Source organism: Teleopsis dalmanni, chromosome 1, assembly GCF_002237135.1.
Source record: "Teleopsis dalmanni isolate 2A chromosome 1, ASM223713v2, whole genome shotgun sequence".
NCBI classification, from domain to species: Eukaryota; Metazoa; Arthropoda; class Insecta; order Diptera; family Diopsidae; genus Teleopsis; species Teleopsis dalmanni.
In genome coordinates this window covers 80,215,979-80,237,277 of record NC_051846.1, presented here as the reverse complement: position 1 = coordinate 80,237,277, position 21,299 = coordinate 80,215,979, and the positions used below count along the sequence as shown (strand labels likewise).

General features: G+C 29.3%; 3 protein-coding genes across 6 annotated transcripts; 1 reads left to right on the top strand and 2 right to left on the bottom strand.

Moving 5' to 3' along the window:
* Positions 1-59: 59 nt before the first annotated feature.
* LOC119668469 (nitric oxide synthase-interacting protein homolog) lies at positions 60-1,677 on the bottom strand. Its single transcript, XM_038077979.1, has 3 exons — positions 891-1,677; positions 706-814; positions 60-589 (listed from the first exon to the last, which is right to left on the bottom strand). Exons 1-3 carry the CDS (start codon positions 1,604-1,606, stop codon positions 518-520), a joined length of 897 nt encoding a protein of 298 aa, XP_037933907.1. The 5' UTR covers positions 1,607-1,677; the 3' UTR covers positions 60-517.
* Positions 1,678-6,625: 4,948 nt separating this feature from the next.
* LOC119667890 (RIB43A-like with coiled-coils protein 2) lies at positions 6,626-7,803 on the top strand. Its single transcript, XM_038077228.1, has 2 exons — positions 6,626-6,748; positions 6,811-7,803. Exons 1-2 carry the CDS (start codon positions 6,626-6,628, stop codon positions 7,801-7,803), a joined length of 1,116 nt encoding a protein of 371 aa, XP_037933156.1.
* A 1,976-nt stretch (positions 7,804-9,779) lies between these two features.
* LOC119668144 (G2/mitotic-specific cyclin-A) lies at positions 9,780-18,922 on the bottom strand. 4 transcript variants are annotated; one of them, XM_038077551.1, is made up of 8 exons: positions 18,615-18,922; positions 18,254-18,453; positions 17,565-17,800; positions 17,239-17,494; positions 13,677-13,900; positions 12,813-13,017; positions 10,425-10,672; positions 9,780-10,362 (listed from the first exon to the last, which is right to left on the bottom strand). In XM_038077551.1, the coding sequence occupies exons 2-8, from the start codon at positions 18,380-18,382 to the stop codon at positions 10,179-10,181; spliced, it is 1,482 nt and encodes a 493-aa protein (XP_037933479.1). In that variant the 5' UTR covers positions 18,383-18,453; positions 18,615-18,922; the 3' UTR covers positions 9,780-10,178. The 4 variants fall into 4 exon arrangements, with proteins under 4 accessions (XP_037933479.1, XP_037933480.1, XP_037933481.1 ...); XM_038077552.1 differs by having other exon boundaries at positions 18,772-18,922; XM_038077553.1 differs by having other exon boundaries at positions 18,808-18,916.
* Between the last annotated feature and the right edge of the window lie 2,377 nt (positions 18,923-21,299).

Sequence of the window (21,299 nt, the reverse complement as noted above, 5' to 3'; positions counted from 1 at the left end):
CAGCAATTTTTTTGGCGATTATGCTTTAAAATTACTTTATATTAGATTTATTTGAGCGATTCCATACAATAATTTAAAATTTCATTTTATATCTCTGTTGTGCAACGAACATCTAAAGAAACAACATCAACATCGACAATACAATTCGTTCAACAACATATACCAAAAATGGTGATTCTGGATTAGTTGCTGCTGTTAGTTTTATAAGTATATTTCATTTCTAACTTCTTAACTATTGTTTTCATAAGATTTACTTTTTGTGAATAGTGTACTATGTATGTACTCTTGCAATGTACAGGCGTTTAAGTGACCGAATTGTTGAAAACTCAAAACTACTTTTTTATGACATAAATACGTCTTCTTTATTGTATAGTCTTCTTTAGTATATATATATATATATATGTATACATGTAGACTTATTTTTATATAGCAATTTTATTTAGGTATATAAATTCGACTGTAAGATAAAGTTAATAAAATAATTTTTTTAGATTGGTTTTTAGTGACATAAATAAATTCAAACTTGTAACATTGGTCGCTTTTCTTTGCCTTCCAAATTGTCATTTGTTGTCGCATAACCGGTGCCACCCTTAAAATAAATTTCATTACAAAAAACACCATTGTGAAGAAAAAAACATGCATTTATACAATAACTTATAATTGCAAAATATTGTATAAAAATAAATAATGATAAAAAAACTTTACCCTTTGTAATGGTATTATGTCCTTATCCTTCAGTTTTTGATTTGTTAATGGATGTATCATGTCTTTCTTTATTAACTTCTCAACGCATTCCATAGTAACGACATCACCACTAAAATGCAATAGCAATAAAATGAATGAATATCTGAATATATCAAAAATTAGGTTATAATAAAAGTAAAACTTACGTCGGTCGTAGAATTGCACATGGAACAGAATTGCTAAGTATATCATGTGTCACTGGACACATGTAACGAGCTTCCTTAGCAATCAGGGAACGACTATTATCACCGTCTTTCAACAACGTAAATTTGATGTCAATTAAATCTTTTACTTTTAGTTGTTTTTGTGAAATTGGGCAATAAATTGTACTATCTGGTTTTGTAGCTTTAGCTAAACCAGCATTTGGGCACTCAGAAGGTATCCAGAAGCTTGGTAATTTTTTTTCATGCCCATTCGCCATATTCGAAATTGAATTGTCGCCAACAGAGTATCCTGATTTTTTCGAGGTTGATGGTTTGTCTGCGAATAATTTATCTGCTATTGGTTTTGAAGCATTTTCAAATTTCTCGACACATTGTTGCTGCTGACGTCCCAGTTCTTGTGCAATTTTGTCATCTTCAGTGCGTTTTAAACGCTCATATTCTTTTAGTTTACGGTTATATTCATTCTTTTTTGTTATAATATATTGCAATATAGCTTCTTTATCAAACAAATAACCATCCTTTGTAACTACAGGATTTCGGCATGGTTGCAGCGTCAAAGAGCAGCAATCGAAAGATTTGACTGAATCTTTTCCCAAACGTTTTTGATTAGTACCATACCCGCCGTCTGCAGCGTCTCGCTTTTTCTCGTTATACGTGTATACCGCTCCAGCAGTACAATTTCTAGCATGCCGTGTCATTTTATTTTGTTGCAAATATTTTATTTAAAATAATTAATGTACACAACAAATCTTTACACTAAAAAACCAAATTATTTGTTTTGACAGATATTGCAAGTAAAGTATTCAGTGTTGGACAACGATTATTGGCTAAGCAGATTGATTAAAAAAATTTTGAAAATCTGTTCAGCATACATATTACACAGAAAATAGTTGAAACTACACTAGTTTTAAAGCGACGCAAGAGTTTAGTTCATATATATTCAGCAGTTGTTTTATTGTATTTTATTATGCTTTTTAAATACTGACCGACTTATTTTTACACAATCAGCTGATCTATGTTTGTGCTATTAAATTATTAAAGTACATCGAGTGATTATTTTGAAATGACTGGTTTTATTTAGAACATTGTTCTCTATTTATACAAAATTACCTTAAAACTAACTTAACTAATTTTACTATCAAGGTTGAAATAATATGTCGTCTGTAAACGCTAATTTTAGTGGACTGTATTATTTTTAATTACATTTTATTATTGTTTGCAAAAAAGGTTAAAAAAAGGACGGAAGTTTCCGCAGTAGAAATTTTTCCTTCTATTGTTTTTACAAATATTTTTTATTGTCATAATTAGACACGGATAATTAGATAATAAAAAATGCTACAATGTTAGCTATTATAGATATTTTTTCCCATATTTTTTCTTAGTTTATAATTCTGGGAATTTACGCGATAACAAACATACAATAATAAACAATAATAATATAATATAATAATACAATAATTTGTGTGTGTGTTTTTGTTTTTAGTTCAGAGAAATTTCTCAGCAATTGCACACAAAATGCCTAAATAAAGCATAAAAAGTCAAATTATAGACTTTAAAGTAAATGCAGTTATTATGGATATTGAATTTATCAAAGGTATGTGTTCTGCAGCTTTTCCATTTATAGACACAACACAGTTTGACCAATGCACGCTCTTATTGGTGAAAAAATATATGAACTGCGAGAACACATAAAAACAATCACATCTTTTCCACGAGGGGATAAGGTGAATGTGCCGAAATCTAATAATTGGCGAGATAATGTACTATGTTGTTTTGACGACATAGGCTCTACCGTTTAGGCGCATCGCATGTCTAAAATTACTCAGAGAGTGTTTTAAGCAATTTTGAAGAAATTACTGGAATATATTCAATGGTTTAATACGACAGAACGTCGGTAATTTATAGCTCAGACAATTAGTGAGTCACCATTCTGTATCGGTTATATTGATCGAAGTGAGATAAGGGTAAAAAACTCGTATTGGTACAAATATCGCGCGCTTGTTCACTAAGGAAAAATAGTTTGTAGGTGAACCTGCGTATCAGTTAAAAAAAATATTTAATAACGCCATATCGTACCAATTCTTTTTTAATGCATATTAAACAACAAAGTAAATTCAATAAGAGACACAGCTAATACCGTGTTAGAAAAGAAAACTGCTTTGAAATTCTTAAGGAAAAGAAATAAGAGTTGATAAGAATAGATAAGAAGAGCCAAAAATTCTTTAATAAAAGGGTTATCGTTTGCTGTGCGTTGTATGATATTTTGTTGGAAGACGAATAATTTCACAATAGTGTGTAAACATACCATATATATATATGCTATACATATATACTAGAATATTATTGTTGCACCTACACTAGAGTAAAAAAACAAGCACTGTATAATTTGATTTTTGAAAAATTAAGATTTTTTAATTGTTTTTAATTAATTTTTAATTTTAATTCTTTCATTTTGTTCTAGCTCTAATTTCTTAAGTTCGAACGCTTCATCAAATGTGCGCCTCTTCATTTCTAATTTTTGTTTCTCAACTTCCTTTGTCCACACGAATTTTGCAATTTCGAAATTTAATTGCTTGTCTCGAAATTTCAACTGCACATTTTCCAATTTAATATACATAAAAACAAAAGTTATCACACAAACAAAAAATAAATCATACAATCAAAATCTCACCTCTATGTTCCTGAGCGCCTGCATATAGCATAATATTCTTTTTATTTCTTCGTCTGTCCGTTTCTTCACTTCATAATCTCTTCTACGTCTTCGGATTTCGTTAGACACTGAAAATGGGATATAAATTAGTTATATGTAAATTTTTATTTTGTATAGACGACTTTTACTTACTTTTGCAAATTTTCAGTATTTGTTTACAAATGGATCAGTGGTTACCGGGTTATGTAATTCTGTGCTTAAGTTAGTAACAATGAAATTCACTGAATAAAAGTAACCAGCTTTGTGCGATGTGTACCTTTGTGTCCAGATTATGTGATTATTTGTAGTGTTAAAAACTAATATAAAAGTAAGGCATATGGCATCACAAAAAAAAATTAATCTTACAAATGGCATGACAAAATGTAAATTTTAAGTTGGCATCACTAACACTTACAGCCGGTTTCGTTTGCAATCATTTAAAATTAGTTAAAGTAAGCAAAAATGATTTATGCGAAATAAAAATATACATATAATTAATTTATATCCCATTTTCAGTGTCCAACAAAATCCGAAAACGTAAAAGAGAAAATGAAGTGAAGAAATGGACAGAGGAAGACATAAAAAAAGTATTAAGCTATATGCAGGCGCACAGGAACATCGAGGTGAGATTTTGATTGTACCGTTTTTTTTTCTATTTGTGTAATAACTTTTGTTTTTATGAATATTAAATGACAGAAACCAACAGCTCAGTTGTATTACAAGAAATTGCTGGCAGAAACAAACATCGATGCAAATTGGAACATCTTAAAATGCAAAGTTCGACATCTAAAGAGTACTTTGCAAAAAGCTAATGCATGGAGCAATTCAACAGGCGCTAAGGAGGAGAATGACGGCAATGCAGCTACACTTAAATGTAAACTCTATAATCATTTTAGTTTAGACCATTTATTACAATAGTTTTAAATATTTTGTTTATGTTCAGGCAAGATGCTTAAAATATGTCCACATTACGAACAGCTTGCAGACATTTTTTCACCCTTAAAGAAATTTGAGGTTGTTGTAACTGACACATCGACCGTTTCCGATCGTTCTTTTGATGTAACCAATTTGGAAGAAGATAGTGTTTTATTGAATGATGAACTATCAACCACATCTGAAGCTATCTCCTTTGCTAGCAAAGTTAACCGTAAAGCACGTACTACTTGCGTTGATAAACTAATAAATATGGAAAAAGAGCGGTTGAAATTTCGGGAAGAGCTATTAAATTTAGAAATTAAAAAATTCGAGTTGGCTAAGGAGATTGAGAATAAAAAAATTGAAATGGAGAGGTACAAATTTGAAAAAGAGTTAGAACTTAAGAGATTAGAGCTAGAACAAAATGAAAGAATTAAAAAATATGAGATTGAAATGAAATATAAAAATAAATAATAAAATAGTTTTGATATAATAATTTAAAAATGCAAACTTTTATTTAAAAGTCAAATATACAGTCCTTGTCTTTTTAGTTCGAGTGTAGGTGTAGCAACAGTATTGTTTTCATACTACTCTTCAGTCCTTTCGATCTTATCACTCTCAAATTGTGTGAAAATTTTGCTAAGCTGCCATTAGTGTAAATTCTTCTTTGTTCCGTTTACTCCCAGTAGAGCATAGAACCTCAACAATTCCTGTGAACCGTATTCTATTTGAAGCAGCCGTGCAGATGTCGTTCCATGAGTAGCGCGCTGATGTTAATTCGGCATCAGTGCATATAAGCCCAATAATTGTATGATTTCTCATTTAAAATGAATGTTATTTAATAAATTCAAAGCAGAAATGGATGAAACTTTTATATAGTTTTTTAAATATATATTTTTTGAAATTTATAACATTGATAAAGACAGCGAATAATATTGAATAGTGACACGGTTATATGTGTTGTAATAACATAACACTGTCCATTATTTCCGGATGTATAAATATAGAATATATAAAGTGAAAAAATACATGCTTTATATCAAAGTTTGTTGAATGTATATTTAAAAACTCAGGGGTTAGAACCTTTGGCAAATTTTATAATACTTTTCAAGTGGAAGTCTTTCAGTTCGCCAAAATCTTCAAAAAAGAAAGTCCTTAAAGTGGTAAAGCGGCACGCGCATGTGCAGAAGAGAAACAGAGCAGATGGCAGAGGCACTTGCATCGCCCTCTCTACAAATGCGGCAGGTAAGATTGAAAGCGAGATTTAATCTTCAAGCATGGTTACCTAAAATGGAGAAGTATATTAAGCATGATGGTATATTATTTTGCAGTGATGGGTATGCAAATTTTACATCGCACGTGTAAAAATTTAAGGGATATTAAAAATAATTTTTTGTCATTTTTTAAAAATCTCAAAAAATTTAACTGATCTATTATATCAATCAGTAAGTGTTAATAAGAGCATAGTATTACCAATAGCGTTGAATAAAACTTGAGCTGTTGGAGACGTCTCAATAAATGATTTACGATGATATAGTATATATTTAAGGAAAATTATATTTTAAGTACATTAATCTCCTGAGCAAGTTGAATAAATATACAAGTATATATGTGTACGTAAGTCACGATTTGAAATACGTCTTACAAGTAATGCTGATTGGTCTACTTCACCTTGGTTAAACTTCACCCTATTAAATTAGTGTTTTACTAAATAAATTAATAACATATAGGATAATTGATTTGGAATTAGCGAATATCACATAAAGGGCTATTTAAATGAAGTTGTCTTTATTTGCTAAACTTATTAATCAGAATAATTATTTTAATCGGAATAATTTTTCAATAGATAAATTACATTAATATATATTCGTATAAAAAGTAGTATAACCCGTGACTGATTAGATGGAAATTAACAGTTCCAAGTTTATAGAAAAAACATTGTTTGGAAAAGCAAACGTTGTCAAGCTCAGGTAATATTTATGGCAACGACTTATACTGTTTGAAGCGATTATTAAACAAAATAAATAAAGTCTTCAAACTGAAGTAACATTTTTATCAATCAAAGAGAAAAATTAACTTAAATAGTGAAAATTAAAAAAAAAGTGCTAATAAAATGTTGAAATCTCCCATAACAAATAAGCAGGATCTGGACGAAGCTGCAAAGATAGCTAGACGTCAGCAGTACGAAGATGAACGGAAAAAACGCATTTTTAATGCAAAAGAGCGTCTATTTGGAGTGAGCTAAAGAATCAATTAGTCAAATACCGCTTATATTATTTGGATGTCATATATTTACAGGTTGATGTGAGAGGACTACGAAGTCAAATAGAGGAAAAGGAAATGCAAAAGCGTATGGAAGAAGAGAGGGAACGTTGTTACAATAAACAAGCAGAACTTCAACAACAAATTGTTTATAATAAAATGAGAGATGAAGAGAAAAGCAAACGTAAAATAGTTGCAGATTTAAACAATTTCCGTTGGCACATGCAACGACCAGAACAGAGTCGAGATTATGACATTAATGACCCAAATTCCATTAAAAAGTCTTTACCAGCACGCATTGGAGATAATGATCCTCGTTTAGGTGTATCCAGTGCACAAATATTTTCGGGCGAAGATTTGTGCAGTGAAGAGCGTCGAAAAGTTCAGCGCGAACAACAGCGAGCTTGGTTGGATCAGCAAATACAAGAACGCAAAGTAGCTGAATTTGAACGTAGAAAAGCTGAAAATGAGTTTGATAAGTCTCTCTTGAATCGAGAGAACTATCTTGATCAAATATCCAAAGAGCAACATAACTCAAAAAATAGAATTTTTCATTCCATTGCGGAATATAACAAATTTTTGTCAGAGAGAAGGAAAAATGCAGCTTTGCAAGCGAAACAAGAAGAATATGAAGATGATTTAGCTGAAATATACAACATGCTTACCAGTGATATGCTCACCGGGAAATACGGTGATAGAGCTGAAGCCCGAGCTCATGGCATGTCAGAGTACCAATTAGCAAAAATCCGTGAAGAACAAAGTCAGCAAAGATACTTGGACAAACAGCGTAAAACGGATATGCAAACTCTTGATAAGCAATGGGAGGAACATGCACTCAATTTGGATCGACAATTGGTCCATCAACAATTTGAGTGTAATCGTAGAAAAAAATCAGGATTAATTAAAAATATGCGCTTCAATGCTGATTTGGCTACAGAAAAAAGAGCCCAAAAGGAGTTTAATAAGGATGCAAATGTGAATGAAATAACCTCGGAATTCTTTGAGCAATTTAATAAAGTGACTCGTTAATAGAGTTCTCTAAAGAAGTCACTGAATATATTGTTAGAGTTTTTGCTTAACGAAAATTTAAATGATTTTCTGTTATAACATTCTAAACATTCTTCCGCATTACTTGTTTCTGTATTTTTTCTTCCAGAGGTAATAATCCTGTATCTCAGAGGCGGAGGATTTTGGTTAGCTTAAAAATAATTTCATTTGTGAAAAGGAGACCCGATTGTTCATTACAAACTATGTATTAGTACTTGATCTTGATACCAATTAGAATTTATCCAATTGAATAATAGATTGCATTTATTTAAAAATAAAGATGGTTAAAAAAATACTTTTTACTTAAATTAATACAAATTTCTTTTATTGCTAAAAAGTGATTTAGACTTCGGTCCTACTGTTACGAACGTGAAGGTTTAACTTTTCGCATCAATGTGTTACTCGTGACAGAACTTTAAAATCTGTCATCTGAAGAAACTCTCCACGCGGACGAAATAATCCAATTATTACAATATGCGAGTTATCTCTTCTCACTGCATATATAACTCCATGAATTCGTAATATAACACCGAGGATGTGACTAGTGTAAGCTTTACTTTTCGAGATTTAATAGTTAACACAAGACATCTTATCAAATACTCAGAGAATAAAAGTGTAGCTGCGATATGAACAGGTGAAATTAGTACGGTGGCTTCAAGAATTTGTTATCCACTTATTCCGAATGGTAATATCATCGAAAGCTATCTACATATCCTGGATTAAAAAATTATGAATACTTAACAAAGTTTAAGAATATGCTCAATAGCGGTTCATGTAGCTGAAAGCTATTAACGAAGTTTAAATCTGCACAAATAATTTATTACGAGGCATGAGCGGAGCACAACACAAACGTAACTGTCACATTCCTTGTTAAAAGATAGTTAATATACGAAATAATAACTTGTCCAACATATAGTTGGACAAGTTATATACGACTCGATTAAAGATTTCACGTAACTCGCTTACCTTTAGTAGTCTAACGTCTTTCCAAGCGATAGACTTGGTAAATTGAAATTTTATAACTAAGTTCATGCTGTCATCCGAAAACAAATGATCAAATATAGAGCTGGATTAAAAATATGTAAAGCAATATATATTATATCAATGCTAAGAACAGGAAGCTGATATATAACCGAATTCGTCCGTCACTTCTATATGGTTGTGTAGCGTTTAGCAAAGCTTCAAACACTACTATTCACCAGCTAGAAATTGCACAAAGCCAGGCTCTGAGAAGACTTTTCAAAGTTCTATGGTACATAAGGACGAATGACATCCTCAGGGACATCAAGATTGATCCCATCAAAAAATACATAAAGGATAGAGCCCTGAAATTATTTGCGAAATCTGACAGACTTACCAATATCGCGTTATCAAATGTCAGAATGGTTACGGGAACCTCGGGGAGATATGCAGATCTGAGGTCAATTATTGCTTAGTCTAATGAAGTGATAAAGAATAATCTAGTCAAGGCGCAAAGAGGGATTTTGAAGAAACCTCGTAGTTAATAGAGAGTAACAGTGCTCAGGTGCACTGACTCAACTAGCCTCAACATAATAATAATATATTATAATACAGCGAAATTTTAATTTCTAAAAAATTTTTTATTATTATTTAATTTTACAATTTTTAAAGTCTCCGTTTTGAATTATGTAATTGTTTTGCTTTAGCGTCTTTTAATTTTTTTTTTTTGTTAAATTATTTTCTTTTTTAATTTTATAGCATCTTAAACTTTACCTAGGCATAGAATATATGCACCCACTATTCCCATTCCATTTTTCGCTATTCTGTTAATTTTGTAAACTGCAGGGAAATATTACTTTATACTTTTAAAAATATATTAATTAAGTTTATTTTTATATTTTTTTTTATCGTTTTTATAATTAAATTATAGTTTTAACGTTTAAGGTGTTAATATTTAGTATTAAAGATTTTTTAATAATTAAATCAAATATCTAACGTATATTTTGTTAATGGTTATTAAGTTTTGTCAAATATGTTTGTTTTTTTTCACAGATATTACTTCTTAAATTGCTGTTCTTAAATAGTAAATTTGAGTAAAATATTTTTAAAAATGTGAAAAATTCTTGTAATTTTTATGGTTACGGAGACTGACAAAGATATAAACATTTACACAAAATATAAACAAGGAGTAAAATAAATAGAATAAAAAAGCGTATTAAAAATTCAACAAATTCAGTTATCGAATTGGATTGACGTACTATCCTGTTTGTATGTATATGTAACTGCATTAAAGTTACATTTTAAATTAATTTAAACAAATTAAAAATATAATTATATATAAACAAAAAATATTTTTAGACTAAGTGTTGTATTTTTCATTGAGTGTCTCTGTACTTTTACTTATACATCAGCGATGAAATCATTTTACGAATATTTGCACTATCAGCTAAAACAGGATTGCCAGTTGTTTCCTCTTCCATACTGGTATCATCTAAATCGGATGCATAATAAGTCTTAACAATTGTATCAAAATCCTCTTCTGACAATTCAACAGGTGCTATAGTAGAAACTTGCTTATACCTGAATATAAAAAGAGAATATCGGTAAGTTTTTAAATAATAATGATTTATTGTTATACTTACTTGGCAGACTTGTATTTTTCTTGTATAGCTTGTTGTGATAAAGTTGCAGCAGCTTTGTGAGATTTACACAAATTCAATATAATTTCTTTCAAATCAACTAAGCTATATTTTGTCACAACTTCTAATTCACTAGACCACATAGGGTAGTCTAAAATATATCTTGCCAAGCCCAACGATGCCGCAGATACTTGAGAAGGGTAATACTTCAAGTAAGGATCAGCTTCCAAAAGTGATAATTCACAAATATACTGAAAAATAAAAGCAAATAAATTAGTTTTGAATATATATATTCTTTTAAAATTCCTATAATTAAATATACAAGATTAATAATAATATTAAATTATATATTTAATATTCTAATATTTAAGTATACAAGATGAACTATAATATTAAATTATAATAACAATAAGTACAAACAATATTAATAATTATAATAATAATAGCTATATAATAATAATAGATACAATAAATATAATAATATATAATAATAATAGATATAATAAATATAATAATAAAAATAAATATAATAAAAATTAATAGATATAATAAATATAATAATAAAAATAAATATAATAAAAATAAATATAATAAAAATAAATATAATAAAAATAAATATAATAAAAATTAATACACTAATAATAAAATAGTAATAATTAATATAGTAATCATAAATATAATAATAACAATTATATTAAAAACAAATATAATAATTAATATAATAATAACAAATAATGATCATAATAATATTAAATACACTCATGGAAATCAAAACTTATTCACGGAACGTAGGTACATGATACACAGGATTTACTCTGCTCTGAAACTATTAAATTTGTTCTGAAAGAATTTGAATTTTTTGCATACTAATTATATAGAATGCTTCTTCCCATGTTTGACTATACGCATAGTCGTAACAATATCAAGAAATGAATACTCCAACGATTGGTACTTAAATCTCCTTCTTACATATCTCCTATCCATCCTATTACAAATATTAACCAGAGCCTTTTTTGTCCCAAAATACTTCACTGTGACAAAACTATTATTACAGATTAGCACATAAAAGCTAAGTTTAATAACAACACGTTTCAGAAGAAAGGACAGAGATGTGTGATATATCAGCAATATTTAATTAAAAACTATAGACAATAAACGCCACAGCTTCCTAATGTTGAGCTTCAGAACAAGAATTAAAAGTGATTAGAAATAATTCAGCAGTACGCATTACGATTGTCATTACTACTAACGGAATTGTACTTAGGTACAATTGTTGAAACATCTAATAAACTAATTTAGAAATCTTTAAAGTTAGACATCAATGAAAAATACAAAGTGCATATGCAGAGAAATATTTAGTTGAACGTGGTAAGAAGTTTAACAAGCCTGGATCTTATTCAGTGCAATTATAAATTAATTTAATTAATTTTCATCTTTAACTTAAAATAGTTCTATTATAGAGAGCACAATAATCATTAAATAACAAACCAATGCACTTTAATATGGAAGGATCCTTGTTATTAGGTGCTTCAATATGAATATTGAATGTAATGAATGATTATGGAGTGGAATAGGTGAGTGGGATTTAATAGAACATTACCAGAACAACATGGGTCCAGACGTAGAAACCTGGCCACATCATTGGAGTGAATCCAAAGGTCTATTGGACGGAGATTTGTGTGCATTATATGACAGGAGAACAGATGAGCGAAGGCATGGGGAGTAGAGCTGCAACTCCCCCAAAAGGGACTTTACAAACTTGTATGTGTCAGAAAGTTCTGTGAAAGTCTACGAGGATATTTTGTTTACATTTCAATTGTAAGCAGATGATGTTTAGTTTTATACGGTTAGCAGAATTTAATTAGTTCATCACGCAATTTCATCGTATTTAATGTATATAAACTCAATTGTAAATTATTATATATCAATTATTTATTTTATTTATAAAGAACAGTTTCAAAAATGTTACCTCTTGGTTGTTTGTTTTTTCTTAATATACATTTTCTATCAAAACTCGATCATTTTCCTTTTGGTAAATATATTTTTGGTCTAATTTCCTTTGATTTGTTATTAGCTAAGTCAAAAGCATTACCGGCTTTAAGCAAATAAAGTAGTGTAACAAAGGCAGTGGAAAAATTCTATACACTTACTATATAAACAGGTATCACTAGATAAACACAACAATCGCTTCATAAATTTATAACTAAAAATGAGCAAAAGTGCTAGCCAACAGCAACAAAAATTTTGAAAATAAAATAAGGTCAACAAAACCACAACCCACAACTAAACTAAATTATTTTGTCGTTATACTTAAAAACTTCTGTAATACATCTCTAAAATAATTTTTAATTTAAACAAATAAATATTTATAATATATCATTTTGAACTCACCTTTGCTAGCATATTAACCTGTTCTGTAGTCTCATTTAGCACAAAGTAGGTGTTCAAATACACGTTAGTAGTAGGGGTGCACAAGTCGAAAGCTAGGATCTTTAAAATAATTTGTTCCATTCTTAGAACTTGAGCCTTGTTATAAGTGTCATCGGTTATAAATACAAATTCAGAAACATCCGGAGGATAAATTTCCTCATATTTTCTACAAAAACAAAAAAAAAAAAAGATTTATAAATACATAAATAATCATTTCTGAGGTCTTATAATTTAAACTGATAAAATCTGTTATGAATAAATATAGTCCAGACTTAAATTGCGAGCGAAGAAGAAAAAATTAAGTAATTTATCAATTTAATCCGAAACATTGAAGAACTTATACATACATTTAGTGTCTTATAACCGATTTATAGGATTTGTTATTAGTTTATTAATTTAAACATATTTTAACATTGTTTTCATCCTCCTGCCTATTTACTGACATAAGGTAGATCAAATAATCATTAAAAACATTTATCTAGTCATTAAGAAATATCCTGACAGACGACATTAACATTCGAATAAATAGAAATAAAAAAAATAGCAGCTATAGCACTTTCTTGTGTTTATAGCTCTTTTCTGAACTTTAAAATTAAATAAAATTAATTATTTCAATTTTAATTTAGTGTTTAGTGGCATATTACCAGTACTCGAAACTTTAATGAGCATCACAAATCGTGGTTAATTTTAATCATTTAAACTAATTATAATTTAAATCTGTTAAATAAGCAAATAAATAATCATTAACCCATTTAATGATCATCTATATACTGCCGTCTGCCAGTGCTATTAGTAAGGATTTTTAGCAAAGATTGTGGTACTTACGCAGCGATGTACATAGCAGCAGTGCCAACCAATTGCAATTTGCTGCGTACAACTGACATTTGCGACAGAAATCTATCTATGTACGAAACAGATAAGTACAATGTCTCAGTGTCCAAATTGTACTCTTCAGAGACCTCCACAAGCCAATCAACTAAAATTGTGCGCATTGAATGATTGATATCGGTTTGACGCTTCATGTAGTGCGGCTTAGCACGATGTTTAAGCTAAAAAAAAAAGGTATATTTATATTAAAAAAATTTAATTTAATTATATATTATATACATTATATACACGAAATGATATTAATAAAACAAAAAAAATTTAATTCGTAATAATTCAGTAATTTGGATCCCATTGATCTTTGATCCCGCCGCATTAAAGTGACTAGGTTTTTTCACATTGATCCTGGTTGACTTCAATTTAAATTCCACCATCCAAAATTCATTCTTACTTCTAAATAATCCCCTCCCCTCTCACATTATCAAGATCCTAAACTGTGTATACGTTATCAACTGCTCAATTGATCCTTGTGGGATACAACAAGAACTGTGATGTTCTAAAAGTGGACTTACGGCCCTCTACACAGATGTAGTATCAAGGTTGTTGTCCCCCCGTGCAGTACGAACTGTCCTAGTTCAATTGAGATCAGTATATAACCGAGTGCTAAACAGTTACTTGTGACGCATAAACACGTCCATACACAATATGTGCCCTAACTGCAGCACTTCTCCCCATGATGTACGTCGTTCATCTGTTCACCTGTCCTTCTGCACACACTAATCTTCGTCAAATTAACCTTTGGACTCACCCGATTAAAATGAGCAGGTTTCTCCACTTAGATCCGATATAATATTCAATATAAACCTCTCACCCAATTCCTCCACATTCTCCTTCCTCTCTCCTAACCACTACCCACTCACTTCTTTACTCTTGTAATCGTCTTGTGTATCCTTTCATGTTATCTGCTTACAGATCCCAGCGGGTTACAACAACATGATCTAAACGGTTTAAAGGTTTAGTGCGCAGCTCAACTTCTGATATCTAATGTTGTTCCTACTTGAAGCGACATGCTACTTAGAGAGGAGCATGCTGAAATTGATATTCTTGAAAGACCAATTCCAGGATGTAGACGCTGTTCTGTTCTGATCCTGAAAGCTTTATACTAACTACTACACTGTATACTTATAGACCCTGTTGCTCCTAACGCCTTACTGCCTTATAGTTTAATTTCAGATTATTCATTATATCAAAAATATAGTTTGTTTAAATAAATCTGAATCTGTGGTGTTCTATGGTATTTTGGAACACCACAAAAAAGACCATCTGCAGATTTTCGGTAATGCATGTAAATTAAAAAAGAGTATTGCACTGCAAAAGGACGAGAAAATATATGCAGTTTTCTTAAACATCAGAAAAAAACACCACCCCTAAATAGCTTAACTTTTTTTTGTAAGATTTAGAAGAAGAAAATAAAGAAAACAAATTGAATAAAACCAAAAAAATTGTCTGACACACAATTGGAGACAACAAAACCAGATAAACATTTGACATTAGCGAAGCCGAACACACAAATTCACACATGTAAAAACGGCATTACACAGCTAAACACATCCACACAAACACATAAATACAGAAACGATGTCACTATAAGAAAATTAGTCATTTTAATTTGTCTGTGTTGTGTGTGTGTGTGTAAAAAAAACATTATTTCGTCTCGTAAGCAAGTAAATGCGTGCAGGATTGCTGAAGGCAAAGTGAAAAGGGTAGAAAAACAATTTCCAGCTGCTCAATAAAGATAAACATGTGACGCGTATTCCGAAGTAAAATTTTGTGAATGCACTCGTGTATTTGTTGTGTTGTTGTTGTTGCTATTAATAGTTAAGGTAGTTGCACACCGGGTAGTAGGGTGCTAAAGTGGAATAAGTAACATTTTGAGATATGCTTATATGAAGGCACTTCATTACAAAAAAATGTAAACAGAACAATTTGGACTAAAGACAAAAAAAAAAAAAAGAAGAAAGAAGAAATGTATGTATTGGAGGGGCAGCATTAAGGTTTGATTACCTTGCGACAAAACGAGAGCAAAACAAAATCTTGCGCAATTTTTTCCCTGTTGGGTGATGAGAAAAACAATTGAAAATTTTACTCCGCACAGACATTGCACATGCGCGCCAAATTCTTTGGTTGGCTTAAGTTAGTCAGGAAAAAAAAATTGCGCCAAAATGACTTATGCAAAACCAAATGGGCAATATGTACTTTCGCCGTGCAACCTTAAAATCTGAAATCAGGTTTTTAATGTAAGAACAAAAAGATATGAAGTTTGAAGATCGAACGTCAATAAATTAAAATAAATAAAATCAAATTATATTAATATAGAAATAATAAATGTACAAATTTTGTTAGTTTATTTTTACATATAACCATGAAAGTTGTATACTATCCTAACTAATAACTAAACTAATTAATCAATCAATCTTAAGTACGATATTTTATCTTAAATTTCATACGATATTTTAAATCGTATTCTGTACGAAAAAAGTAAATTTTTTATATAAATCTTATTCACATTATAATTATGTTTTATTCCCTGAAGATGACTATCGAAGGTAGTCGAAATATTGGAAAAATATTTTAATAAAATATAAATTGTTTTATTAAATATAAATAATAAATTTGTTTTTTTTTTTATTTCTATTTAAATAACCAATTAGCTCGCTAATAAATTTTAACATTATAATTAGGATTAAAATTTTGTGTTAATTAACCTATTATGTATTATGTTACTAAATGTAACATAATACTATGTCACATTTAACATAGTATTATGTTAAATACTATTATTAATATTATTATACTATTAATAATATTAATTAATACTATTATTAGAGTAGGGGGATTTTAAACACCGACCGATGCGTAAAATATTGTATTTTATAAGTTTTATATATAAATAAGTTATAATATAAGTTTATATAAGTTTTTCGTTATAAGAAAATATGTGTTTATATTCAAAACGCATTAAATATTTGTACTGTCGACAGCAAGTTTTAGTTTGAGAAACAGTGATTTTGTTTATACTGCGAGACTATTTCAAACCTAATCAGAAAATTTCTTCAACGAAGTCAAAACTTTCTGTTACAGTACACTTATACGGCAACATAACAATAAGAACAAGCAATAATATCTCCAAATGAAAGTACAGACAGTTATAACAGCAAGCCCATATTTAACCTAGCCTAATACAATTGAATTATACGACTAGTAAAAATCCTTAAACTGACAAATTTCAATCATTTAAGAGGGGGTTTTCATTACAATAAGAATAAGTAATAAAGTCTCCAAATGGATTATACATCTAGTAAAAATCCTTAAATTGACAATATTTGTACATTTAAGAGGGTATTTTCAAAGGTTACGCTATTAGAAACATTGCCCACTTAATCGTAGTATCTATTATGACAGTTTTTACCGTACTGTCTTTGTCTTAGGATATATTTCTTTTATAGGTGCTATGTAACGTTTAGTAAAAATGTATATTTTGTTTTTAATTATGCTTTATTACCTCACTTTCACGAAAATATTCCAGGATATCCAATTGGTACTCCGGAATGTCATAGAAACGTTCGCGATCATTACGTAGCTTTTGCTTTGATTGATTAACAATTTCCTTTGAATTGTTATCGTCGATACTATTTTGAAGAATCATAGAATTATCAACCGACATTGGAGACAAAACTTCGGATACGGACATTGGTGTTGTATTCAAAACATAATCATATTCATCTCCAGCACCAAATTCCTTGTGAATAGCAGCGGCACTACATTTAATATATTTATTAAATTAGCACATTAAATATAATTATTATTATAATTATAAAAAATATTTACATTTTTCCTGGCACAGCTTTCTCATGGCGAATATTTTCCTTATCAACAACAATACCACCAACATTAGCTTGTTGCTTAACGTTGACATTGGAACGTATTTGCTTTGGTTGCTCTATATCTTTTGGATCTTCGAAGACCGTAAAGTTCTTAAATTGATCAACCACAGGTACAAAGTTATGCTTTTTACCGGCATCAGCTTCATCCTTCTGCTTTACATTACCAACATCACGAAAAGCCTACATCGAGATGCATTGGAAAAGAAAATTTTATTAAAAAAAAAACAATAATAAAAAGAAAACACATAATTAACAGCATTAAATATGTAATTTGCATTATATTTATGTAATATTTAATATGGGGGAAAAGTCCTGTTACTCTTCACTGAGTTTTGTTTTTGTACGAAACAATAAAAACCACAGAGCGAAGATAAAATTGCATACAAAGGCATGCGGCGCTTAAAGTGGTCATCGCTATGTTTAACGGATTCAAAGCACACGAAGATGTGTGCGAACGTAGTGCACAAGAGAGAAGATAAAACTAATTTGAATATAATTAGGAAAACAAATTGAAAGTCATATTGCTTGCCTTTTATTGTGCTTTTCAAGTTTTTGTATATGAAGCATTTTTCATGCTTGAATTGCTGTTAAAAAATATATTGAATACATATTAATATTTGTAATATTACTCACAACTTTAGTGCCGCCACCAATGCGTAAATTTACATTGCTTTTACCAAGTCCAAGACCAGTTGCTCCCTTTTCTTTAAATGGACCTTGTGGATTTTCTTTTCCGTCGTGATATATCTCAAAGTTTGCCATAGTTTATAAATTTATTTAATATTTGGTTGGTTATAATTTTTATTTATATTTTTCAAAACGCACGCTCTATTCTAAAAATTTTATAAAATCATTTAACAAGAGTTGAAATAAATATTGACAGAAATATATTATTTCTTAAAATTGTATTATTCAATTTTTGTTAAAAAATAAAAATATTTTTATTGGTTTAAAATGGAGGTTTAGAGTTTGCATCAATTTTCCTTTTCTATACTTCGGCTTGTTTCGTTTATGATAATGTGCTGTTGTTGTTGTTGCTGTCGCTGCTTAAGGTATCCTAAGTCACACACACATCTACACAAACTATTATATTCCTATTTAGTCATATTTTAATTTAATATAATTTATGATTAATCATATCAAGTTATTACAATATCACTTTAATATTATTATCAAAAATAATATACACTACGGCGTTAATTCCATACGAACTCGAATCAGAGATTTTTGTGCGCGACTAAACTATGTGTTAAACGCTTGCTGTCGTGATCGGAATTGATGCCAATTTATTTTAAATTTCAGCGCCTCAGCAGCGTTCGTATGTGCGTGAAAAGGATAGAATGATTTGTAGAAGTTGACGGATTCGCCGCATGTGTACAAATATTTCAGAGTTGAAATTACTTGTATAATTGAAGGCAAATGAAAAAACATAGAAAAATTTTTTCACATATAATTTTGTTTTGAAATGACTTCTACAGTTGTTGGAATAATAACTTCATTTCAATACAATAACGAACTTTTTAATTCATTTAATACAGTTGCATAAACAGTAAATGATATTTACCAGAATTTCGAGTAGTGTAATTTAGATAAAAATTAGGTAAATTACCATTGTGTTAGCATTGCGAAGATTTTTTAAGATGTTTAATAAATAAATTTGGAAACTTAATAAATAAGTGCAATAAATAAATAAATATTTGGATAAGTGCAGTGCAAAAAATCGCTAGGAAATTTTAATTTATTTTACCTCAATTTACTCGAACTCACACACAGCCTTAATCCAGTTGCACATAAATTGCACAAAACAAGAATCAGTTGTTGTTTGAACTAACAACAAAAATTTAATAATACATAAAAGTTTGTCGAGATATAAAACTTGCCTGCTTACCTCTTATGTAGCATAGGGTTACACTGTAAAAAAATGTGTTGACATTCACAATATTGTTTACTCTGTTAACGCTTCCTTATTGATGTAAAGTGCATTGTGAGATTGAGGAGGTTAGATTTACAACATGTCATAGAATTTTTGAATTGGATTTAAAATAGAGAATTTTTTTAAGAATAATTTATTATGGAACTGTGAAAAATAGATGACACGAATTACGAATTGTGCACGAATTCGTTGACAACTAATACAAAAAATTGTTGCAGTTTTTTAAAATTTTTTAAGTAACATAATGCAAAATAGTTACACATTGGATGTAGACATGAAAAATATGTGTTACCCATTCTTAACTTTGGCTTTGGTTTATGTTTTTTAGGAGATCCCACTAAAAATCATTTTTCAGAAATGAAGCGTAATAAAAATAAAGTTTTTATGTCCTTAATATATAAAAGAGATATATTAATATCTTTAATATATTATGTAAATTCTGAGAATATTTTAACCATTAAAATTATACGTTTTGGTGAATTGCACATAATTATTCTGTTATAACTCGGTTTCGATCAGTATATTTGTAACAAATAAGCTTAATGTCCAATAGAAGAAAACGTACGGGGCAAGAATATATTGAGTTTATACTATTTCAATAATTCTTTAATTTACAATAACCATAACTACTAATTAAATAATATTAAGTAGGACTCCAAAAAATAAATTTACTAGTTTTCATTAATTGCTTGTTTATTTTAAATATCACATAACGCATTAAAAAACTTGTTTTTAGATGAGTTAAGTTCAGGTTTCAATTAAACTTTACGTAATAATATTATATGTTGTTGATTTTCGGGGCAGATGATGCCGTGAAACAGTTTTATACACGATTGAAATCTAAAAAAATAAATTTGGAATTGATGCCAGTTAGCGGAATTAACGTTTCACAATGTTGCTCATTATCTTTCATGTAAATATATTTTTCATTTACTATCTGATACTTATGTCGGCAACATTGATTTAACTGAGATCAAATCGTACAAAACTATATTTTTAAAAATTAATATTAATAAGAAGCAGAAGAAGAAGAAGAATAAGAATAACATGTAAATTTTCAGGTTCAATATTTGTTCTATTGAATGAAAAGTCTAAACTATTCAAGTCACGAACATGTATTTGAAATACTACTTCATATATCCTTAAATTATTACTGTAGATATTACTGGACCTCATATAATAATAAGTAACATATTAGTACGAACACATAAAAGTTTTTATATCAATATGGTAAGCTCTTCTAGAATCATAAAAAATTCATGCTGGCAGCAATGTATTCTAATGCTTTTCGCCGCATTTTATCTTGTGATATGGAGCGAGCTTATGTTTTTTTCTCTCTCTAGGTGTACTGCTCAATTTGTGGCAACAACGAAGTCATATTCTGGCAACAACAAAAACTAGCGAAACGATAAGCGGAAAAAAAAATTTTTACTCTAAGTTACTCATAGATCGCTACAAAATCTTACATATGATTTTATGAATGATAATATTCATATGATTGATAACATTAACTACACAAAAAATTACTATTAAAATTGTCTTTTATTTATTATTTTATATATAATAATTAATCATTCATGTTAATATAATACATATCAATTTTAATACATAGTAAAATATATTTTAAAACAAAACTGCTGATTATTGTAAGTTCTTTTAAAATAAATTTAATTTTTCTTTCTCTACAGTGAACTCTCCACAAACAAATTTGTGTTGTTTGTAGAACTTTTATATTCAGTGAATAAC